The 21,235-nt window shown below is 32.1% G+C and overlaps 1 protein-coding gene across 5 annotated transcripts in view; it reads right to left on the minus strand.

Annotated features, from left to right (window-relative positions):
• Positions 1–21,235, minus strand: part of CNKSR2 (connector enhancer of kinase suppressor of Ras 2) — a 294,707-nt gene that overhangs the window by 127,324 nt on the left and 146,148 nt on the right. For 3 of the 5 annotated variants that reach the window (XM_023199069.1, XM_023199070.1, XM_023199073.1), the window contains exons 9-11: positions 19,718–19,864; positions 9,363–9,496; positions 4,291–4,502 (exon numbers count right to left, since the gene is read on the minus strand). In XM_023199069.1, the coding sequence (XP_023054837.1) occupies positions 4,291–4,502; positions 9,363–9,496; positions 19,718–19,864 (493 nt within the window). The remainder of the gene's footprint in view (positions 1–4,290; positions 4,503–9,362; positions 9,497–19,717; positions 19,865–21,235) is intronic. The other 2 variants (XM_023199072.1, XM_023199071.1) reach the window with 1 other exon arrangement.

Here is a 21,235-nt window from a genome sequence, read left to right on the forward strand (position 1 = left end):
CTGAACAGGCAACCTACAGAATGGGAGAAAATTTTTGCAATCTACTCATCTGACAAAGGGCTTATTTCCAGAATCTACAAAGAACTCAAACAAATATACAAGAAAAAAACAAACAACTCCATCCAAAAGTGGGGAAAGGATATGAACAGACATTTCTCAAAAGAAGACATTCATACAGCCAACAGACACAAGAAAAAATGCTCATCATCACTGGCCATCAGAGAAATGCAAATCAAAACCACAATGAGATACCGTCTCACACCAGTTAGAATGGCAATCATTAAAAAATCAGGAAACAATAGGTGTTGGAGAGGATGTGGAGAAATAGGAACACTTTTACACTGTTGGTGGGATTGTAAACTAGTTCAACCATTATGGAAAACAGTATGGCGATTCCTCAAGGATCTAGAACTAGATGTACCATATGACCCAGCCATCCCACTACTGGGTATATACCCAAAGGATTATAAATTTTGCTACTACAAAGACACATGCACACGTATGTTTATTGCGGCACTATTCACAATAGCAAAGACTTGGAATCAACCCAAATGTCCATCAGTGACAGACTGGATTAAGAAAATGTGGCACATATACACCATGGAATACTATGCAGCCATAAAAAAGGATGAGTTTGCATCCTTTGTAGGGACATGGATGCAGCTGGAAACCATCATTCTTAGCAAACTATCACAAGAGAAAACCAAACACCGCATGATCTCATAGGTGGGAACTGAACAATGAGCTCACTTGGACTCGGGAAGGGGAACATCACACACTGGGGCCTATCATGGGGAGGGGGGAGGGGGGAGGGATTGCATTGGGGAGTTATACCTGATATAAATGATGAATTGATGGGTGCTGACGAGTTGATGGGTGCAGCACACCAACATGGCACATGTATACATATGTAACAAACCTGCACGTTATGCACATGTACCCTAGAACTTAAATAAAAAAAAAAAAAATCCAAAATTTGTATGGAACCATAAAATACCCCAAATAGCCAAAGCATTTGTGAACAAAAAGAACAAAGCTGAAGGCATCACACTGACTGACTTCAAATTATACTACAAAGCTGTAATAACCAAATCAGCATTGTACTGGTATAAAAACAGACACATAGCCCAATTATTTGATTGAAGAATTATTTGAATGGCGAATTCAGAAATAAGTCAGGTGATTTTTGACAAAGGCAACAAGAACACACACTGGGGAAAGGATAGCCTCTTCAATAAATAGGGCTGGGAAAACTGGATATCCATATTCAGAAAAATGAAACTAGAACCCTATCTCTCACCATGTACAAAATCAACTCAAAATGGATTAAACGCTTAAATATAAGACCCCAAACCATAAAACTACTAGAAGAAAACACAGGGGAAATCCTTCAGAACATTGGTCTAGGCAAATATTTTTATGGCTAAGGCTTACAAGCAACAAAAGAAAAAAAACAGGCAGACGGGATGATATCAAACTAAAAATCTTATGTAGAGCAAAGGAAACAATTCGTCTGGCAGGGAACTGATATCCAGAATATGCAACGAACTCAAACTACTCAACAGCAATAAAAGAAATATTTTTATTTAAAAATGGGCAAATGATCTGAATAGACATTTCATGAAAGCAGACACACAAATGACCAACTGGTATATAAAAATGCTTAATGTCATTTATCATTAGGGAAATGCAAACTAAAACTACAAAGAGATATCATCGCACCCCAGTTAGAATGGTTATTATCGAAAAGACAAAAAATAAGAAATGCTGGCAATGATTCGGAGAAAAAGGAACTCTTATACAATATTGATGAGAATGTAAATTGGTACCATCATTATAGTAATTAGTATGGAGAGTCTTTAAAAAACTAAAAACAGGACTACCATATGATTCAGCATTCACATTACTGGGTATATGTCCAAAGGAAAGGAAATCAGTATGTCAAAGAGCTATCTGTACTCCCATGTTTACTGCAGCATTATTCACAGTAGCTAAGATACGAAAATTAACCTATATGTCTATCAACAGATTAATGGATAAAGAAAATGTGATATATATATATATATATATGAATATTATTCAGCTCTAAAAAAGAATGAAATCTGGTCATTTGCTGCAACATGAATGAACCTGGAAGACATTATGTTAAATACGTCAGGCCCAGAAAGATAAATACTGCATGTTTGCATTCACAAGTGGGAACTAAAAACTTTGAGCTCATAGAGAGTAGAACTGTGGTTACTGGAGGCTGAGAAGGGGAGGGGTGAGTGGGAGAGGGATTTTGAAGAGACTGGTTAATGGATATAAAATTATAGCTACATGAGAGAAGTAAGTTCTGGTATTCTATTGTGCTATAGGATGGCTATAGTTAACAATAATTTATTATATAATATCTAATAGCTAGAAGAGAAGATTTCAAATGTTCCCAGAACAAAGAAGTGATAAATGTTTAAAGTGAAGAATATGCTAATTACCCTGATTAGATCATTATCCACTGTATACATGTATCAAAATATCACTCTGTATCCCATAAATATGTACAATTATTATGTGTCAATTTTAAAAAGTTGAAAGCAATACTGAATGACACAAATAACTCTGCTTACTTCTCTCTTTTAAGTATGTATATATTTCTTTTCTCCTAAGTTGTTTACAAAAAGGTATCAAGTATTTATAGGCTATCTAAATTTTCTAATATTTAAAAAGTATTCTATTTTAGTCAGGGGAGATTTGTGGCACATGATGGCATTAGGTGCTTTAAACTGTAGTCCTAAGGGACAACCAATTTATAGCCATTCAAGTAAGAACTTAGTAAACATTTTTTAAAATAAAGTCATCAGTAATCAATCACTTTCATTTGGTGACTATAATTTCTCTTAAATTAAACACTAATTACCTACTTCAACATAAGTAGAAAATAGCCAGATAATACTGGGACACAAACAAAGAAGAGTTGATATACATTACTTCCTATCCAGTAATAGGCAGTCAATTAGTATGTGTGGAATGATTGAATAAGAATAAAAATTTCATATTATTTCATGGGGCAAAGGTAGGGATAGCAAAGATTACAGGCCTCTATACTCTATATTATAGGTTTACAATATAGTAGAGGAGAAAAGTAAAGGTTCAAATATCTTCAATACTTAGCAGTTTAATTGCCACTAGAGTAGTATAGTTGAGGAGTTTATGTTAAAATATATTATTTATTCCTATGATTAAAAAGCATATGTACAGAGAATAACACAAAGTAAGATAAGTATGGCTTCTACTATTTAGGATCATTTTGAGGAAAATTTTTCTTTCATACTTATTACCAAAGAGCTGAAAGGAAATAAGACATGTATATGAAGATATGTGATGACTGCTCTTTTGAGACCAAAGGAGGGAGGTATATGGCCATGACAGACAAGTGAGGGGTATGAATAGAAAGGAAGAGCTAAAAACAACTTTGCTTCTACTCAGCTCCCATTGATCAAGTTTGAACTAATTAGCAGGGATGCTGTCCTTCCTCAAAGTATAAGCTCCTCACTAAAAATGATTAATTTGAAAAGTGGAAAGGGAGGAGCAGAGACTTTCAACTAAATCCATTCATTCTTGCAAAAGAACCACAAGCTTTACTACTTTAAGCAACTGTATCTGCAAATCTTTCAGATATACTATAACAATTTTAAGTATTTGTGACTGGGTTACTTTTTTGGTCAAGAATCAAAGATTAAAACAATCCTGTGCCCATCATAACTCTAGGTCCATTTTTGCCTGAAATACAGTAAGTTCAATCCATTCTATTTAAAATCCACTTCCACTCTAATGTCAAATAAATTTTACAGCTTCTTTAAAAAATATAAAAACTGAGGTGAGAATTTCCCCAGAAAATTATATTTCTTAAAATCCCTGAGGAATATGGAGATAATTTTATTTTAAATAAGTCATGTTAACAGTAAGTATTCATTTAAAAAACAGAAAAGAAAAAAAAAAAACTTGAATTTTTCCAAACTGGCAACATCTAACACACAAGAAGTGCATGTGATGCTAAAAAGATTTTTATAAATCATTACGAACTAAAATGTTACCTACTGTTCTTTCTTATCTTTTGAAAATCTAGAATAAGTTTTAATATCATATCTCATATCATGTAGAAATTCCACTTGGAAGCACATGAGAGAGAGATCAATTATAAAGATTCAAAAGCTGCTAAGTAACTCTCACAACCCGAAAACTTATTAAAGGAAATTGAGATTCCCATGCCAGAAATATATTCTTACATAAACATAAGAGAAGAACTCTTACCATAAGTTGGGGTGCTTTCTCGTCTTCCTTGACTACTTGATCTTCCTTTTTCATATTCATAGCAATATAAGACAGTATCTTCTTCGACAATATTAAATCTCTTTCGATATTCCTGATCCAGAAATGAATTTGGTGATTCAGATCCCTTATGCACTGGCTTGCCCACCATATGTCCTCTGAGGTCTTCACAAGGAAGGTTTCCTTTTTCATCCCTAAAGAAAGGTTAGAGTCAAGGAGAAGGATGTAGAAACATGTTAGGGTAGTAAATGGCCGAGGGTCTAAAATACTAATAATTTATTCCCACACAATATATCTCCTGACCTTTCCAAACTTTCTTTGAGATTTATAGGGCAATTTGTAATTATTCTTATTTTGCTGAAAACAAAATGGTGAGTCTCAGAAAGGCTAAACAACTTGCCTCAATGTTACACTGCTAATAACTGACAGAATTTGAAATAGGCCATGAAACATTTTACTGTTGCCCAAGTCCATTTTTCACTGTACCATGTCATACATAAATTGCTTTTAGTGTTCAAGACAGTAGGTATAATGCTAGTAAAGTTAACTTAAGTATATAGCTTTCTTCTGCCAGTTTACCTTTGCATATAAATTGCTTTTAGCGTTTAAGACAGTAGGTGTAATGGTAATAATGTTAACTTAAGTATAATGCTTTCTTCTGCCAGTTTACCTTAGCACATAAATTGTTTTTAGTGTTCAAGACAGTAGGTATAATGAATGGTAGTAATGTTAACTAAAGTATAATGTTTTCTTCTGCCAGTTTACCTAATTGATTCTTGGTAAAAATTTGCACTGCTTAAAAATAAAGATGTGTTTAAGAACTACCATAAGGAGCACTGTAGCCTTAGGAACCAAATTAGCATGATATAAACTTGTATTATAAGAAATTCACACAAAATGTAATTAATGTTAAATAAACCTTAATAAAAAGAATTATTCTCAGTATTCAAACTCTATGGATCTCATTTAAGAGTAAAAAGACATATTCCTAGAACTCATTCTAAATGAATATATCAAAATTTCATTATACATCAATGTTTCTTGAGGAGAGAAGGTAAAATAATTTGATAAAATACGGAGTTTAAGAATGGAATTTAGGGTGATGGCAAGCTGATTTTTTTCTTCTATAGGATTCTAGAGAAAAACACCTCTAATAATTTATGAGCTCCCTAAAACCTATTACTCACACACTGTGTAATAGGTAAATTAAGCCCCAAAACTATTTTGATAGAAATAGTTTATTTGCTATTTGTTAAATTGAATCTTGTTTATTTTATGAAATGTTTCACTGATTACCTATGAACTTTTTGTCAGAAAAGCTTGTCTTCTAGAACATGACTATGAATGTAAATGCAATGTTTCCCCACTTGTGGACCATTAGTTAAATTTCTTCCGTTTTCTTAATTGTTTCTGGTTACCCTAAACAGTGCCATGAATAAATGCTGTCAAACAAGAAAAATAATTTAATTTTATGTTAAGTGATAAGACTAAAATCTTAAATTCATAGAATAAACTAAATTATAACAAGACAGCTAAAAAAATTTTTTTGAATTAATTTCTATTATACCTTTTAAAAGGGTGATGAGCTTATAAAAGTAATGTGAATTCTAAAATATGAGCCCCAGTCTGGCAAAAGCCTGTATTTCTGCTTCTGTGTGTAAATGTTTAGATTAGGTTTGTCCAAATGTAGAAAACTATATTCCCAGTATTTGAAATATGTAGAAAGTAGTAAACAACATTCACCAGACTGACAATCAGTGAGTTTTCTTATCTGTTTAACCCATCGCAAGGTGTTGTTGCCATTTACATTACCATTTACTCTTTTATTTTCTAAAACAAAAGTATTGCTTATTACCAAAATAGAACTATATAAATAGTTCTTAGGCAACATGAAGGAAATATCCAGGTAGAATTTTATTTCAGCTTGCTGAAAACTTTTCCTGAACAAATTGCCTGGTTAGTCCACTATCAAAAAGAAATTGATGCTGCAACTAGCTTGGAAGCAGCCCTAACGAATTCGTGGCACTGGAGTAAGGTTATGCCTATCTGTAAATGAACAGACCTCACGCTATGAGGCTTGTGACATGAATGTTAATGCAGCTGAAATCAGAGGGTGATTCAGCCCTATTAATACACCATGCTATATTTACATGGAAACATCTTGTGGCAGGAAATTGAAAGGGATGGTGTTTTCTACTGTATAATAACATGAGGGAGGGACCTTATATCAACAAGATAGATTTTTAAAACAAATCTACATAGAATGCAGTAAAATACTGTTGAATTGAGAAAAGTATCAAGCAAAACCAAACTTTTCAGTAGAATGAATAGATACATGTATTGTGTATGCAAATGTGTGTATGTGTATGTGTGTGTGTTAATGTACATATTCATGTCATGAGTCCCTGGAGAACTCAATGTGTTAATTCATTCTGATGTAAAGAGTTTTTACACCTTTCTTAATGTTGTACATTTATGCACATAAGTAATAAATCTGTGCCTTTGCTCTAGAAATTATTTAAGGAAGCATTAAAAGAGCATTGCTTTGCTGAACTAACTTTATATTTAATAGCACACAGTAAAGTTAATAAGAGAAATTAGTGCTTAAATGTCACAGTTGCTCAAAGACCTACAAATTCTTCATTTTCATCATAGAAAAAGAAATTTGGTTAAGTATAGAAATGTACTATATATAATGATAATGAAACTGTGTATAGTCATAAGACATATAATAAAATGCCAACCAAATTTCACTCACTTCACATACGAGTGTTTTATCTTTTAGAGAGAAAGGCACTTTTGCAATAACTTTTTTTTTCTGGAATAAATGTGTTCAAAAAATCGTAACCACATGAAAAATATTCTGTCTAACTTGAAAACTAGTCCTATCATTTTTCAAGTTTGTTTTCTTTTTGAGATGAGAGAGGTTTTATTATTTGCAATCCAAATCAAACATATATGTTCACGTACCACCAAAATGCCTATCCTTTATAAACAAAATTTTTTAATATGGGGAAAAATGTTCAGAAGAATTAAACTAGGTTCGTAACATTCATCTTCAAAATGAGAAAATGGGGAAAAAATTGCCAAGGCTGTATCTATAAAAATAATCACAAATGCAAAAAGTTTTGACTGTCAACTTAACATCGAGCCAGAAAATGCAGACACTTATATAAGGCTGTGGTTCAAAGGGGCTTTGATGCATGTATTGTTCTGACTCCTATATTGAAAGATTTTATGACTGGTTAAGTAACAATTTGACTCAAAATGTATTTAGAATATTCTGTTAAATTATACACTGACCAACTAAGAATCAGTTATGGCGATACAGTAAACACTATGAATTTTACAGAAAAGTATGGAGCTTTCAAGCAATACTGACAAAACAAGGGTCACTATGTTGATATTTCAATTTCACATTCTCTAATATTTTAAAAGAGCATCTTCGAGCTTTTTATTGGCTTCAATATAGAGCCTTTATAATATGTCCACCACACTCAGAAGACAGAACTCGATCATTTTACTCTTTTGTCCTCTTAAGTGTATTTTAAATATTTTCTGTAGAGGAGATACTTTCTTTGTAACAAGCTCCTCACCACCGAAGAGGAAAGAACATTTTAAAACTACAGAGATTTGATAAAAATAATCTTTTGATGTTTATCTGTATATGTAGCCCTCTGAAGAATAAGGCCTTTTAAATAATTATTTGCACTGAAATAAAAATCTTTCCAATTAAAATGTAAACAAATCATAAAAAGTCACTTCCTGTTTGGAACACACATACTTTCACTGCTCCTCATGCAAGAGTATGTGGAAAATCTGACACTGTCTTCATAGAATTAAAATGCAACTTGCATTTTACTAGGATACTGGATGGATTTGTATATTTGCTTGTAAATTGAACAAAAGACTGTAAATTATATTTTAGATTTATGAAATGTCAGTTTAGTAAACTATATCTTATAAGTCATGTTCCAATGGCTATATTTAATTCTCAAAGAACTAAAATATATATAAAACTGACTATAGTTATATTACTAGATGACAACATGGTATTTGCAGATAAACCATACTGCCATGCAGCATTTAGATCATATAATGTCAGTAAATCATCATGTCTAATAGAATATAGATTTCTGAAACACTAAGTGTACTAAAGAATATGGAAATTAAACACAGGGGATTCAGTTCTTTTGTATATGAAAGAAATTTAATACTAATTATGGCTTGAAAACAAGAGACCTTAAATTATTGTTTTTGAATGCAGAACTAATTTAAAAATTGAATCAAGTTTTTTGTGATGGGTATTAATGATCCCCATTTAGTGCTAGTCCTTTTCCATAATTTTTGTATTTCACAAGGCTGGATATTAGAATGCTTTTAGGAAGAATGCATTATGACATAAAGCTGTATTCTTCTACATCTGCAAGGAATTTCAGATAAGAATCAATAAATGAAATAGAGATACAGCCTCAAGAAATCTAGAAAATAGACTTTAAGGGTAATTCATTCCCTTGTAAACTCTACTTCCTGAAAGAAACATTAATGAATTAATGAAATAAAAATTTCAGATACAGGATTAGTAGGGGAAAAAAGACAATATCCCTCATAATCATTATCAAATAATATCTTCCTCATTACTTACATTTAAGAAAGCATAAAAGTCATCTATAGAGTTTTTTTTTTTTTTTTAAATGTATGAAATGCTTCAAAGTAACCTGAAAATTTCTGGGGCTTTTTAGCCAAAGAACCTCACTTATTCTTTACTTATTAAAAAAATCCTAATTGTTATTTAATATTACTTTTTTCTTCTTTCCTATTATGAGATAGTATAAAATACTTAATGCACACCAAGTATTTATATACAAATTAGTCATTATTACTATTAACCAACATGCATTCTCTATAATGGGCATGATTTTGCAGAATGTGTTCAGAATTCCTAACTGTGAGAAAATATTCAAGGTGTTCCTTGAGAATTGACTTTGCAGTTTATATGCTGTTAAGTTTACCTTTAGCTAGAAGCTGCCTAGGACAACGTGATAGTTTTATACCTGGGAATATATGGTTCTGCAGGAGGAGGGGGAATGTAGAGATCCTGGAGGGCAGAACTGTCTCTTTTGGTGGGTGTACTGATGGTGCTGGAAGGCGTGGCAACGCTGCTTGTGGGACTTCTAGGTATAAGAGGCTAGTTAAAATGAAAAAGAAAATACATACGCACACAAACAACACACAAAACAACAACAACAACAACGACACATAGTTATCATTTTAAAATTATCTATTTCTGCAAAGTTTTTGAACTTGGCTGAAATCAAGAAACATGTTATTTAGTACATGGATATTCCTTTCAATCTCCAAAAACAAATAGTATGGTAAAAGTTTCCACTTCACTCCCAACTCACCTTAATCTATGGTATAACCACTGAAATACTATTTATAAAGCAAAAATACCATGCAGTGTTTCAAAATGGGAAGACTTATCTCACAGTTAGAAACTTATTTAAATTAAATTAACTTTGTCAGAATTCCTCCTTTAAAAGAACGATAATGATGAGTAACTGAAAAGAATTAGCTCACTCACATCCTGATTGATATATGAGAAAGCTATTTCAGATCTTCTCCCAAAAAAGATAAACCATATTTCTAGGTTAGTAAAATGTTACAGATGCTCAGAAAAGGTTACAAAAGTGGGAGTATGAAAGGCCAATACCAGAGTATTTGCTAGAAAAATGTACCTTTTTTCTGTCAAAATAAGCATAGCTGTCTTCTCAAAGCCAGTTTATGGTATATCATCAAAAGTATGGTAATTATGTAACACAATCATTTCACCATTCATAGGCACACACATTTATCTATAATTTAAAATAATCTTTAGTTGCATATATAGATCTCATTTTCAGGCCTGTATTTAAGTATTAAATTGGAGGTTATTTTCTTAAAGTTAAGAAGTTAAGATAATATACATACGGAATTAAGCAGTACATGAGGATGCACTAACTTAAGAGCACTCCCAATTCCAAGCTTCACAGCATTTGAAAATAATCTAGTGGTTTGTGAAATTATCCTGAAGTGAAACTAAAATTCACAAGTTTTATGTTTATCTTACAGATCTTAATGATTAGCTATGTATACAATTAACATATTAAAAATAAAATTTTAATGTAATCACAAACACAAAAATAATGATCACAAATGAACTGTATCTTCACATGACAAGATGTTGCCATTTTAGCCAGTATGAAAACTCTCTTAGCATATTTATATAGACTCACAGTTCTATTGTTTTAATATGCATTGCTAGACACTCAAAAAGTGGCATATTACAACTATTTTATATTGTGACAATACTTTTGTACAGATAAACAAAATTTGTTTAAAAAGCCAAGCATAAATACATTGGAAAGTACAATGTAAGTCACTGGGGTAGGCTACATAATTTAGGACTCAGTTCATGGTTTTGACCTTCCCTGTTACACAGCTCACCTTAATAGCTTGAAATCACACACCCTACCAAAATGACAGTTAAATTTTAATGTAGTGAAGTAGAAATTAAAGAGAGAGAGAGAGAAAGGGAAAAGGAATGATAATGTAATTTGGGAGTTTACAATATTCCACCTTATATGATATTTTAAAAAAGGTCAGAAGTTTTACATGTTAATTGAAGAATTGTAAGATATTATAAAATTACACAGTAAAGATTATGTTTTACTATGCTAATTTTGGCATAGGGTCCAGTTCAACTATTCCTGTCTTTTAGAAACAAAACTTGAGGCAATGGAAAATCCTGAGATTATATAGGTAATCATAGGAGTCACCTGTACTGAGGAATACCATAAATCCCAAGGAAATAAATAATTATTTTATTTCTAAGGATGCATTTCATGCCTCTACAACAAATCCTTGAATGGCAGATTCAACAATACATACATACAATCACTGTGATGTGCCTCTGTTTATAACTGTTTTCCTCTCTGTCAGGACATCTTGGTTTTAAATACAGATGATGCTAAACAATAAATCTGACCAAAATTTCACCATAATAGAAATGTAGCAAACATTCATTTAACAGAATATTATTTTCCAATTCTTTTAAACAGATACACCGTGAGAGAAAAACTAATATTCAGTATGCTTTTTACATGCTCTAATAGGTTTCTTACTTTAAAATATCCTAACACTGTAAATGAACTTAAAATCAAGTTCTAAAAACAAAAGCATTTAAACATAATCAAACTTAAATTTTTATTGTCTTCCCTCTCTCGTGGAGTCACTATTTCTATTTTGAGGACTTCTCTTCTTTACTTTTACCATCTACAGAACTGAAGATAATTTTTCCTGGTTAGTACCTACCCTTCTTCTCCCCAAACAAAAAGGAAGGAAGGAAATAGTAGCAGTTAATGGTTACAAGCACATTTTAAAATAGATACACCTGAAGTGTGAGGTAATGACCAGGGGAATATTTTATTCTGCCTGAACTATTACCAGAATTGTCTACCTAGGGTACCTGTGTCTTTTCCCTTCCAAGAAATGTAATTATTAGCCCTCAATTTCCTTCAAACTGCTATTTCTCTAGGTTTCTATTTTTAACAAACAGTCCCTATCAATGTCATCAGTTAATGTTATTAGCCAAATTAGCACATACATAGAGGGAAAAGATTCTTAAATATACTTAAATACATAACAGGGTTGATTATGCCATGCTGGTTCAATTCATTGAACTGGTTGGAAAAAAATATTACTTCAGAGAAAAAAGAAATTAGTCAATCCTGTTGCTTAACTCATCTGGCTTGTTATTTTATTGACTGGTAAGTCAGAGAAAATATTTCAACTGGTTTATTATGGAAATACCATCTGGCTCATCAGTATGCCTTGTGCCAAGTAAAGCTCATTGTAAATATTCAATATATTCAGTATATTTCTCTCTACTAATTGTGCTCTTTTTAACAAGCTAATCTAAGCTAAATAATAAACATTCTTTTTGAGATTCATATTTAAGAAACTAGACATTAAGCAATGGAAAAATAAAGTTTAGTAAAGTACAACCTTCATGGGAAAATAAAAATAACTACTTAAACCAAAAGGGTCTTTGTGATAATTTAAAATTATAATCTCTTTAAAAATTTTCTAACTTTGGACAAAAATTGAAAGAGCAAAAACTCAAATGACTAAATGAATGAAAAAGGCATTAAAGAAAATTAGAAAGACAAGTAAAATTTGACTAAATCAAGTACAGAATAAATGATGTAATTAGCTAAAATTATCAGTGAGAAACTCCTAGTTGTAACAAGTGGCATTAAAAATACACCTACCACCAAGAGCCATTTAAGTTTGTGAAAATGCACAGAAAGTAACAAATTTAGCTTCCCTCAACTCAAAACACAGAATTCTTTCAGCACAGGCATATTCCTTAGATTGAAAAAAAAATCTAATGAGGAGGATATAATACAAAAAGATAGCTTCTCCTATCCTGGCAACATTTACTTATAATCATTTGTTTAGAATACAGTATAAGAAAAGTAGTTACTGTTGCACTACAAATAAATTTCAATTTAAGAAAAAAGGTAGAATTAAAGGGTAACATTCTTTTATCATTTTGACCTTCTGTATTGACAAAATTTGAATGGAGAGAAAATTAGAACTATCAACACTATGGATAAAATGGATACAATACAAGGGGATTGTTTTAGGATTACATCTTGTTATTTAAAGTAAACATGAAGCTTCAGCATAACTTGATCTTCTGTGGTATGTAATCAAGTATGACACAGATCCATTTTTGATTCCATCCAAAGGGGTTTATTTTCTGGAAGGACTTTGTCATACCATTTAGTTTTCATTTCAATGGTCCTTTTGAGATGAAGCTCTCCTTCCACATATTCAATGAGACTCCAACAGGGAAGACACATTTGCATGTATGTTGTGACTTTTGTAAAACAAGTCTATGATAGATTTCTGGGGGGCACTGGCATGCATCTCTTAAAATGTCCAAATTCTAAATAAAATGATCATATGTACCTCTTCAAACATACATTTATAACCTTAGGTCAATTGAGGATAACGTACTACTGTCAATTTGCTACTGTTAGAAATCTTCTAGGTAAAACTTATATTTTTCATACTGTCAGTTTGAATGTATAAATACTTCAAAACTGTGTCCTAAAATAGGGTATGACACAAACTTTCCTCTGAATTATTAGTGATAACTTCAGCAATAATATCCTACTCATCCAGCTTAAACATCATTGGAAGATTGTGATTGCTGTAAAATAAAATTTTGTAAGCTAAAGCTTTAAATCCTCTGATGGTTCAGGTCTCACTTTAAAGCCTCTGATTGCTGAGGTCTTTTCTTTGTGTGTCCCAATTTTAACATCTCTAAGGTAACTGAGCACATATGGAAGGTATTCGTGTACCTGTGAAATCTCTATAGTCTTAAAGACCATGAGAAAAGAACTTCTATACTTAAGAAACTACATTTGACGTTGAGGTTTTCCTCAAAACATTTTACATTTTAACATCTCTGGGCAAGCATACCTTAATTTAGTTGTCCCTCTTTCTATCAAGTGACCTAGCTTTGATAGAGCTTGAATGAAACCAATGGCATAAAAACAACTCCAACGTTAAAGATTAAAACAGTGCATTACACATTTATGTAGTTAGCTCTAAAATTCACTAATGCCAAGATCACACAGAACTTGCTTTGCCTTCCAGTGGGGAAATACCCACTGAAATACAAATAATTACATCAAGTATAAAACCTGGCCATTTATTTTATTCGCTCTTGGGAATAAACACAGACTCAAATGGATCACAATACCCCATCATTCTAGCACAGAACATTCACATAAGTCCTTACTCAGTTCAAACACATTTTTAATTCCCAACACTAGTACAAGAACATTATTTTATATTGACTCTCTAATAATCTAAGCAAATGCTTCAGAGAAAATGTATCCTGAATTTTAAGCGGCAAGAATTCATATATAATTTTGTAGTTTCTTGACCATGTAAAGAAGGTTAAATCTAATTTGGAAAATTATTGAGAATACTTTTTTCTGGCCAAACTTTTCATAAGTAGTCAATTATTTGAAAAGAACTGAAGCAAGGGAAATACATATATTCAAAATTCTCCCACTCTCAGTTCTTTCACAGCTTTTTCTAGAATGCAAATTTATAAATACAAAAGGTTTGAGTCTCCTTTTATAAGCATATAATTTTTCCTTTCCTGTCAGAATACAGAGAAAACAAGTGTTTTTTCCGACCACAGATTTGATCAGAAAACCATATCTACCTAGGTTTAAAAATACAGATACATATGCCTAAAATATGTATTACTTATACAGCATATAATTAATAAAGACTTAAGAGTCACATTATAAAATGGCTTTTTCCATCAAATCATGAAATATTGCACATTGTATTGAGGCTAACACTAGTGTCTTTAATCCTGCATTGTCCAGTCTTATGGGCATAGTTAAACCGCAACATTAAAACTGGACTTCCATTTTTTCAAATTACAGTAAACATCATTTTTGGGAGGTTAACTAAAGAAAGAATGGACAATTTTTACATTATAGGTGATTATCTGTAGCCACTATTAAAATCTTGAAAGCATGTGGCTCAAAAATACAAACGTGACTTACATCCTTTGACTGATTTGCTTAAACACTGGTGAGCTAAAATTTGACAATTACTTACAGCTATTTACTCATTTGAGTATGTAAAACATACAGTTGTTTCTGGCTCCCAGTCAGCACAATTACATTTTTAGTTAAAAATTTATTTTCTTCTCTAGGGCCATGCCTAATACTAGTTCTTGCTCTCTTTAAAACAAAACTCTCAGAAACATATACATTTTTTTGTCAGTAATTTTTTTTTCAGTCACATCGACCTGCAACTTGAATATTAAATTTTATTGTTACTTATGTATTTTGATTTTTCCAGAATGACTTTAATCATTCATATCTGTATGTATTTGAAATTGAATGCAATCAACATTCTCCAGTTGTTACACCAGCTGATAGACAAAATCGACTGTTATGACTCTTTTCTATTTATTTTCTGCTCAAAGTTATTTAAATATGCTGTAAAAATGGCATCAAGGTAATGCTAAACAACAAAATTTAAATGGAAAAACACAAAATCATACAAGTAACTATGGCATCGAGAGATTTATAAATGAGAATACAATTTACAAACATAATTATAATGTTACAGCTTGATGTTATTTTATATAAAAATGTCTTGAACAATATATGTCATTATGTTGAGAATTTCAGCACTGATTTTAGTGATCATTTCTGAGATGCATTCTCACACACACAAAAAAAGGCTGGGTTTTTAAATGTTTTAAAAATCATTGATTTCCAGTGATGATTCCAAGGAACATTCTTGGCAGTGTCCAGATAATTCTTCCACACCTCTCTCATAAGAAGAAAGGGACACCACCCATCTATGCTCGTGGCTTACACATATTAATTTAAAACCACAAACATCTGAAAATATACCTTGAGGTTTATCCACAGTTCTCTGGGGTTTTTTTTCTTTGAATTAGAAGAAATTGATGATAAGCAATCACCATGCTTACCAAAATGCAGAAAATTAGTAGAGTGCCACTAAAAAGATGTTTTGAAAAGCAGCTCCCAGAAAGCAAGGAATCCCTGGTTTGTTTTCTTAGAATAAGAGATTCTATCTCAGATGAGACATCTCTTCTTTTTACAAATGGGTGAAAATGACAACAGAATTAAAGATTCCAGATATTATTAAATTTGCTTGTAGTATTTGACTAAGGGATGTTTAAGTCCTTCTGTTCTATCACAAAATATTTGAGAAATCAGGAATTCATCAAAACAGTTGCCAATTTAATGAAATGTACTAATGAAATTGCTCTGTGAGTATGAAGTTGAATTGTATGCTTTTGTTTATTTGGCTATAATTTCATCAACGAATTTCAAAAGAAAATCCAAATCAAAATTCATCATTGTAGATAATCAATATTGGAAGTCACTATGCTTTTAGTATTTTTAGAAATAAAACTACTACTTTAATTAAAACGTGATATTCTTTGACAATCTTCTACCTTAGAATAGATATGGTTGTTTTATTTGTATAGCTAAAAACAATTCCTTATAAGTTTAAAAAATCATTATTCCTTATGTTAGGATAAACTTGTTTATTAAAAAGATACATGTATTGGTGCCTACCTTCATACTACTACAAACTTTCCTATATTTTATCTATAAATGCTATCAGGTAAATTAAGCCTGGGATAGTATTTTCAAAAAGATTAAATAGACATATTAAGTTAAATAAATGCCACAGATTCTTTCCTTTTGTATCCTCTATTTTAAATAATTCTTGGTAGACTACTGGCACACCCTGTGAAAAAAAGAAATAACCTCATTTCCATTTTTTCAAGTTTGAATGCTGAAGATTTATGTTTGAATGAGTTGATGGGCATTTTGGCTCCAGTGTATTTCTGCACCTACCAGAAGGAAGAATACAATAAAAATGGCACTCTTGTCTATGCAGAGGATTGTTACTACGTTTAGCAGTTACGTTTCATGCCTGAGGTAGTTCCTTAGGTACTAGGAAGAAAAGGTGACCTGAGATAAAGTAATGATATTATGCAAAACTGCCTTCAAGATCTTCTCACCTTAGTATTTCTTTAACTTTTCCCCCTCTGGAGGCAGTGTACCTTCACCCTCCAGATCCTGGTATCTTGAGATTTTGTCTATCTTTTGTATCAAAATCTATGATCTATAAAAATTTTGACTAGATAGTTTTCATTATGTTTTCAGGTGTCTTTGCATTTTAGCATAAGCCAGAACTTTAAGATCAATGAAGAATTCTGTAATGGTTCAATTTCAGGTCTTCTTCAGGGAGATTCGGTAGTGGTGTGGTATGTTAGAGGACTTATCCATTGTCCTCACTCCTAAGACCTTGTTTTAGCCACTAGAAAATATTTAATTAATGCCAGTACTCTTTCGTCTGCTCTGTAAAAAGGCAACAACTGAAGTAATTTTCAAAAATGATAGAAGCAGTCTCCCCTCCCCCAACCAATAGTATTATTTATCTATTGGTGGTTGACTTTGGCCAATAGATTTTAGGTGAACCAAATTCAGCTGAAATGACAAATTTACAAAAATGTCAATAGATATAGCACTTATATAATGCTGATTTACTCCTTTTCAGATTTCAGCATTGTGAAAAAGTAAATTTACAAATACATGCAGCATAGCTGAATAACCAATGATGAATAAAAATAATTAGTGATCTGATGAGGCACATTTCTCAGAATTTGGAATGGATCTAGAAACAGTGCCTTAAGAGTAAGGCACTTACAGGGTAAGGAATGATATGAAGGTAATTTTTAAAATTAAAGTCCTTTTTCTCTAGGTTTGAATACATATACCAAATGTATATGTCACAAAAAAGTTGGTCTTTCAGTTATTTTAGCATTTTATATAAAAACGATTCTTAACTGGGTACTGCCATTACCTTAACTCTCCACTTCAGTTTGTGCATGTGGAAAAGAATATAACAGGGGAATCGATTATAAACGCATGTGCTAGAGATAATCCCTCAGAGTGTATGGATCAACAAGAAACTAGGGTATTTTTGGTGTTTAATGTGAAATATGAGGGACTAAAGAAGAGGTATTAAATTTCACCTCATATATATGGAGAAGATAACCTAATGACTGAAAGTACAGGCCTCTTTTTCAGGGTTTCCACACCCTTACACTTTGAAGAAGGATCTTTGGGGAAGACATGGCAATAGGAAACTCCAGGGGGAACAAAGCAAATTATAACGCAGTGAGAAAAAAAATGATGTAATGGGAAAGTCTGATCTACTCATTCATCTATGACTTCGATAATGAGGCAAACACCGACCTCTGAACTGTAATGATCATCAAGTATCTTTTAAAATAAACATATATGCAAGTCAAATGGATTTGGACATATTAATTCAGTTTTACATATATTAACTTGAAAAACAGGTTCACATTAAAATGTTAAAGGCCTTAATGTTGACACATATATGTGTTTTTATATTACTTAAGTATAATGCCAACGGCCAATAAGTAGTAAAGTTTCAAACAATGAGAAATCATTATAATCTATAAAGCCATTCATGTATAACGGAGAATTTTGATTCTTAGGAAAAAAATCTATGAATAATAAAAGGTACTAATATAGAGCTTAATAACAATTTACATAGCAGTGACAATAATGCATTTCATATACTGCTTTCCTTTTTAATACGAATGATGGGCCATGTTCCAGTTCAATGGGCAATCTAATTTTTTTTTAATTAACTTCTAAGAAAAGGTAATAGTCTCTTATTTTAAAAATGCACATTTTGTGAAGGACAAAAATTACTTAAGTTTAAAAATTATATCCTGACTGAAGTAGAAGAAAATTCATTACATCCTTGCCTTTCATCAATCAGAATCATATTTTTATAACTTTCAAGATAATGCTTAATAAATATGTTATCAATGTTTAGAGTAACATTTCATGCTGAAGAGTGATGTTTCATGCTGAAGAAAAATGCAAAAATTCTAGTGCAACAATTTCCCTATTTTTGCCACCTTACAAGGTGGAAAGAGAAAAATGATCAGTCAGGAGGAATGTACAAGGTACATTTCTTTTTAAGAGATGGAGTCTCTGTTGCCCAGGCTGGAGTGCAGTAGCATGATCATAGCCCACTGCAATCTCATATTCCTGGGCTCACATGATCCTCCTGCCTCAGCCTCCCAAGTAGCTGGGACTACAGGCGCATACCACCATGCCCAGCTAAGTTTTTAATGTTTTGTACAATTGGGGTTATGCTATGTTGCCCAGGCTGGTCTTGAACTCCTGGCCTCATGTGATCCACCTGCCTCAGCCTCGTAAAGTGCTGGAATTACAGGTGTGAGTCACTGCACCTAGTGTGTACTAGGTGCATTTTAATTACTAATATAAAATTTCATTTTCCTACTGTTTATAAATTACTATTATTATTTAATGAACTGATTTAAAAGAATTCTATAAACTATCACTTAGCTGCTTCTAAAAGAGTATGTGGGTATAACAAAAAATAGAAGATCATATCATAAAAATGAACCATCTTATTTTCATTCTATTCATATTTTGGAATGAAATAAATTGTGACCTTTTGGAATTATGCTTTAAATGTTTACAAATTAAGGCAGAGTTGTTTTTCATTTGGGTTTTAGATACTCTCGGATTTCATCACAATTAAGCCTATTAGAATAGCTGTGAAGAGATCATTTCACAAACAACTTTTCAAAAGCATACAAGATTAATCCATATGCTGCTGAGATGAGGCACAATAAAGAAGCATTACTGAGATAATCTATGGCTAAAATGATGGTGTATGACTTATGATTAAGCTTCATTACCTGCAGAGCAAGGGGCTTCCATCTCATATTTTTCAGTAAAGCTGGTGCTGAGGTAAGCATGCTCTGAGGTCGCTTTTTCAAAGTTAAGATAACACCACTCGGGTCCTCTCGTAGTGCATTCACCAAATTTTTCAACTGCCACCCCACCTGGTAACCAGCAAAATCATTACAATAAAATTGAGGTACAGTATTCAAAGATTTAATGTTCTCCCCCTTTAATAAGATTAGTAAAAAAAAAAAGTCACATAATTGGTGTACCATCCTATCAATTTTCAGGAGATACATACTCAAGAAATTTTATCTTTGAATTGATTAACCATGTTATTGCATTAGTCCATATCATTATGAGACAACATAATGGACATTTACCATGTCAAAGCAAAGACTAAAATGGTATCCTACCAATGGAGTAATTCAAAATGTAATGAAATTATGTCACCATTAATGCGGCTCAGCTGCTAGGTCTAGATCCAAGCTCTGTTCACAAGTATAGTTAAAAAATCTATATGCCTGAAAACAAGGATTTGGCAATGTCCTCAGCTTACAAACTACACCACAAGCTTACTCATCACCATCTTTTAGAGATAAGTGGTACCAGTGTCTCTAAATTAGACTGATATTTTACTCCCAATAGCTGGTACTGACATACCAAGGCAAAATTCTTATGCATGGACAAGAGCAGCAATACAATAAACCTTTTACCATGCTATAAAGACAGAACAAAAATAACAAGGTAATACTACTCCAATGAAGCAGCTATTGGAAATGTGTTCCAAACAACCCTATAAACTTAAAATATAATGTGCTAAATTTAATGAAGTCATCCTATTTGAATATCACCTAAAAACATATTGTGTAATTAAAATCAAAGTACTTGATAAATGTCTTGAAATCGGGCTCAACTGCATCCCGTTAAAATTACTTCACTCTTCATCCTTTTAAAATTCTGAACATAGAATAATTTTTGTTACTTTGCTTTCAAAACGGACTAGTGATGCAGTATCAGGTAACTGAAATCCTAGAAACTATGCTTTAAAGAAACACATTAAAATGTCTATTATTCCAAGTTTTTTTTTTTAAATCATTTCACATTTAAAAGAGAGAAGAACCTTTTATCCCAAATCCTAATGGATTATACTTTTCCAGGATGTGTTATATAAACACACTAGGTCAAAATTTATCCTGGATTGCACGTAGGATTTAGCAAATGGTCTGAACAGTGATACAGTTTCTTCCTAGGCATCCAAGTTAAAGATAATTGATGCCTTTTGTCTAATAATAATCATGTTTTTGACTGGGAGATATTTGTCAAGCCGGAGAGAATGAGCACTTCCACCAAAAGCAGCATAGATCAGACTATGAAGAAGAGGTAATCTGGAGTGTGGCTATTATGGAATGGGGACTTTTGTATATTTAATAAGCATTCACCTAAATTGCAACCTCAACTATAGCTGAATTAAGTGTTGGTGAAGTTAGAACAAACAAGAAGTGAGATGTTATAATGCTTAAAATCTCAGG

This window comes from Piliocolobus tephrosceles, chromosome Y, assembly GCF_002776525.5.
Source record: "Piliocolobus tephrosceles isolate RC106 chromosome Y, ASM277652v3, whole genome shotgun sequence".
Taxonomy (NCBI): domain Eukaryota; kingdom Metazoa; phylum Chordata; class Mammalia; order Primates; family Cercopithecidae; genus Piliocolobus; species Piliocolobus tephrosceles.